Source organism: Montipora capricornis, chromosome 2 (assembly GCF_036669925.1).
Source record: "Montipora capricornis isolate CH-2021 chromosome 2, ASM3666992v2, whole genome shotgun sequence".
NCBI lineage: Eukaryota > Metazoa > Cnidaria > Anthozoa > Scleractinia > Acroporidae > Montipora > Montipora capricornis.
The window spans coordinates 19,866,241-19,869,526 of record NC_090884.1 but is presented as its reverse complement, the minus strand read 5'-3'; the positions used below and the strand labels follow the sequence as shown (position 1 = coordinate 19,869,526).

Below are 3,286 nucleotides of genomic sequence, written 5' to 3'. Positions count from 1 at the left end.
TCCGAAACGAAAGACGTCATGGAACTGGATACTTGAAAAAAGACTAATTTTTAGTTCATCTTCAACCTCCGGATCCTGTAGTTGAAAATTCAAAACACCTTTGGATTTTGATTTTGAATTGATGATATCATTGAGGATACCATCTTTTATGCCAACCTCGACGACAAGGGAGGAGAGAAGAAAGAGCCTGGGTTCGAGAGTTCCCAAGCAAACTTTTGACAACAAGAATGAGGATCAAATTCATGAAAAATACTTAATGATACCACCAATCGTTTCTTGAGAAAGTCAATTTATTCCGCAAAAATGCCAAAATAGTGGAAATGTTCGTAAGGTTTCCTCCTCTTGGTCCTCTTGTGACGTAATCATTTTTTTAAAATCTCAAAATCAAGAAATTCTGCCTTTTTCCAGGCCACATTAACTAAAAGCAAAATTTTGCTCGTTAAATGCTACGGCTTTTCCTGAAAATTTGAATTTATTGAAAATTTTATAACAGACGTGGTGGGCTGGGTAAGTCGTAATTCATGACTTGGCAGTTGACTTGGCACGATGTTTGTTGTGTAACCACGCACGCGCGAAAGTGACGAAAACAAAATGGCTGGCTGGGTGTTGTGTGGAGTTGAGTTTTAGTTTATATTGAATTTCCTATTTTACTCTCGTGTGTAAATATAGCAAGTTTTTTAATGTACCTTGTAAGTGCGAAAGATTTGTATTTTTCGTTAAATTCGACCTCTTTTATTCCAATTCACGGAAATTTGTGTTGGTAAGGGTTCAACTGTTGTGTTGTTGCGGCCTAAAGTTGAAACACCATGTTTAGAATACCGGGTTCTTTACGCCGTTTTGGGGGAAAGAGCAAGCAAATATTCTGTCCCAAAGGTAAGATATGATTTGTTTGTAATTTTTACGGTACAGTTAATGAGTAACTTGCAGATTATTTAATACATTGCATCATTTCTTGCATTCAATTGGAACAACGAGAAGCAGAGCAGCTGAAAGTTAAGCTTATTGATCATGATCGAAAGGGTTTTTATATTCAGGTCTTACGTTTTTTTCTTTGCATCGCCGAAAATTTACGCGGTGAAGACTTGGTCATCTGATGCTTAATTGTCTGGCTCATTTGAATATTATGTCATCTTGTTTCATTCACGAGTGAACTTAGTCCATTCGATCATTAAATTTCGTTCATTTACGGTCACTGACGCATACTAGACCCATGCGTAGACAATTTCAAGAAAGCATTCTTGGTTATTGGCCTTTGACAGTTTTTTAACGCTTAATGCATTACGAAACGTTTGGGTTTTAAGGCGTCTTTGTACTGTGCCTCCTGTGTTTTCATTATTCGAATGGGTCATATGACACAACAAAAAAAATGACGTAACAGACTCTCAGATGCCACATAATATAGTGTGTGATTATAGGAAATGAGCAAGTGCATTTTCTGATCTATGGGCCCAAGTGATGTTTTGAGAGTTAGTGAGTGCGATTGAAGTACTTTCAAAACATTTTGATTGACCATAAATCATGACATGCATAAGCAAATTCATAGATTTTTTTAGTTATTATATACTCAACAAAATTACTCCATGGCTGTGTTTCCATAGCGACTTCCACATTGCACTTTATAACATTTAATGCACCCTTTAACCTCTTAATGCCTTGGTCATTGACCTATCAGAAACAAGATATTCTTTTGAGTATAGTATTATTATAATACATGTAATAAATTGATATAACATAAATTACCTTTTTTCAGATATAAGTACATCAAGTTTACTTAAGTTCAATGTCTCATACTTATATAGGTTAAAGACATACCTTTTTAAGTTAGAATATATAATTACGTTATTCACAGGCCCGGAGGTCTACATAGGGGCCAAGGGCACAATTTTTCCCTATACGGATGGAGTAAATAATTTTCACATACCATACGGCCATACTTAGTACTTTAGGAGCATTTGCAGAATTCCCCACAACACCACCATTATTGTTTCCCCTACAGTCTCGGTCACAAAGGTTGTAACACAGACGGCAATTTGCCCCCTCTCCCCCTTCAATGTTGATGTTTATGGGTTGGAGTGCAAAAACCAACCGGTAAATGCAATATTGACAGGAGGGAGGGGGAGGGGTATATTATTAACAGCTTTGATGCGCTTCACTTGCTGCTCAAGCAAAGTGTTACACATATTTATGACTGAGATTGTCTGGTTGTTGAATGATGCAATTCAGATAACAAAAAGCGCCATTACTAATTTATTCTGTAACGGTTGTTTTCATGGGATTCTCGCAATTAAGATACGTCGAAGCATGTTTAGTTACCTTTAAAATTGATATAAAGAGTTGACTTGTAGGTAAAAAGGAAAGTTGTCTTGTAGATCTACGAGTAAAACGCTGCACAAGCGTGATGGCCTTTAATTGAACCCTGTTTCGATATTAAACGTCACACGGCCAAGAGCTTTTTACTGAAGCCACGTCAAATTGAAGGACTTTCTGATTGTAAAGTTGCTGTTTTTTGTGATATTTCAACAGCAACGATTGAAAGAATTTACAAAGGAAATAGGAACACTACCGCATGTTTAGAAAGTTCCTCAAAAAGAAGGCGTAAGTGCAAGCTAAGTAACACACTGAGAAGGCACCTCATTTGCTGTGTTAGGGTCTTGCGAAAAAGAGACTGGAGTTTTCTCTGTAAAAAAAAATAGACACTGTGACACAATCATCCAAAAGAGAGGTGGTGGTATCAAGTATTAGTTATCACCATTAACTCGTTTTCAGCTCTATAGCGTACAACAGTAAATGTTCTCTTTTTGGTGTGTAAGTACACTCTTACACTGGTGGAGTATGTAGAAAAAAGGTTGTTGGTTTCATCATTAAACAATTTGTCTTTGTACTTTTTTTACTTAACAATCAATTGGCTTGTTGTTTTGCCTTTCAGTATGTATTGAAATTATACATGTAGCTCTGCAAAGAGAAAGTTACATTTTACTGGTATATTCCCTTAGATAAAGGACTCCGCCCATTGACTTGTAGCAAATTGCTTGTGCAAACAATGAACATCACCATTGTGATCATGGTACACCGTCACCGTCTCTTGCAAAAATATTCATGCTGCCTTTAAATCGGTCTTCTTTGCTCAATTGTTCACTAGAAAATAAGCACTAGAACACAACTTAACATCAATGTTGATGTTTATGGGTTGGAGTGCAAAAACCAACCGGTAAATGCAACATTGATGGGAGGGAGGAGTAGGGGTACGTTATTAACAGCTTTGATGCGCTGCACTTGCTGTTCAAGT

At 36.8% G+C, this 3,286-nt stretch overlaps 1 protein-coding gene across 1 annotated transcript in view; it reads left to right on the top strand.

The window, feature by feature from the left end:
• Window positions 1-560: 560 nt before the first annotated feature.
• LOC138039035 (ATP-dependent Clp protease ATP-binding subunit clpX-like, mitochondrial) overlaps window positions 561-3,286 on the top strand; it is a 16,628-nt gene continuing 13,902 nt past the window's right edge. The window contains exon 1 of the mRNA XM_068885190.1: window positions 561-873. Within this exon, the coding sequence (XP_068741291.1) occupies window positions 807-873 (67 nt within the window). The 5' untranslated portion in view covers window positions 561-806. The remainder of the gene's footprint in view (window positions 874-3,286) is intronic.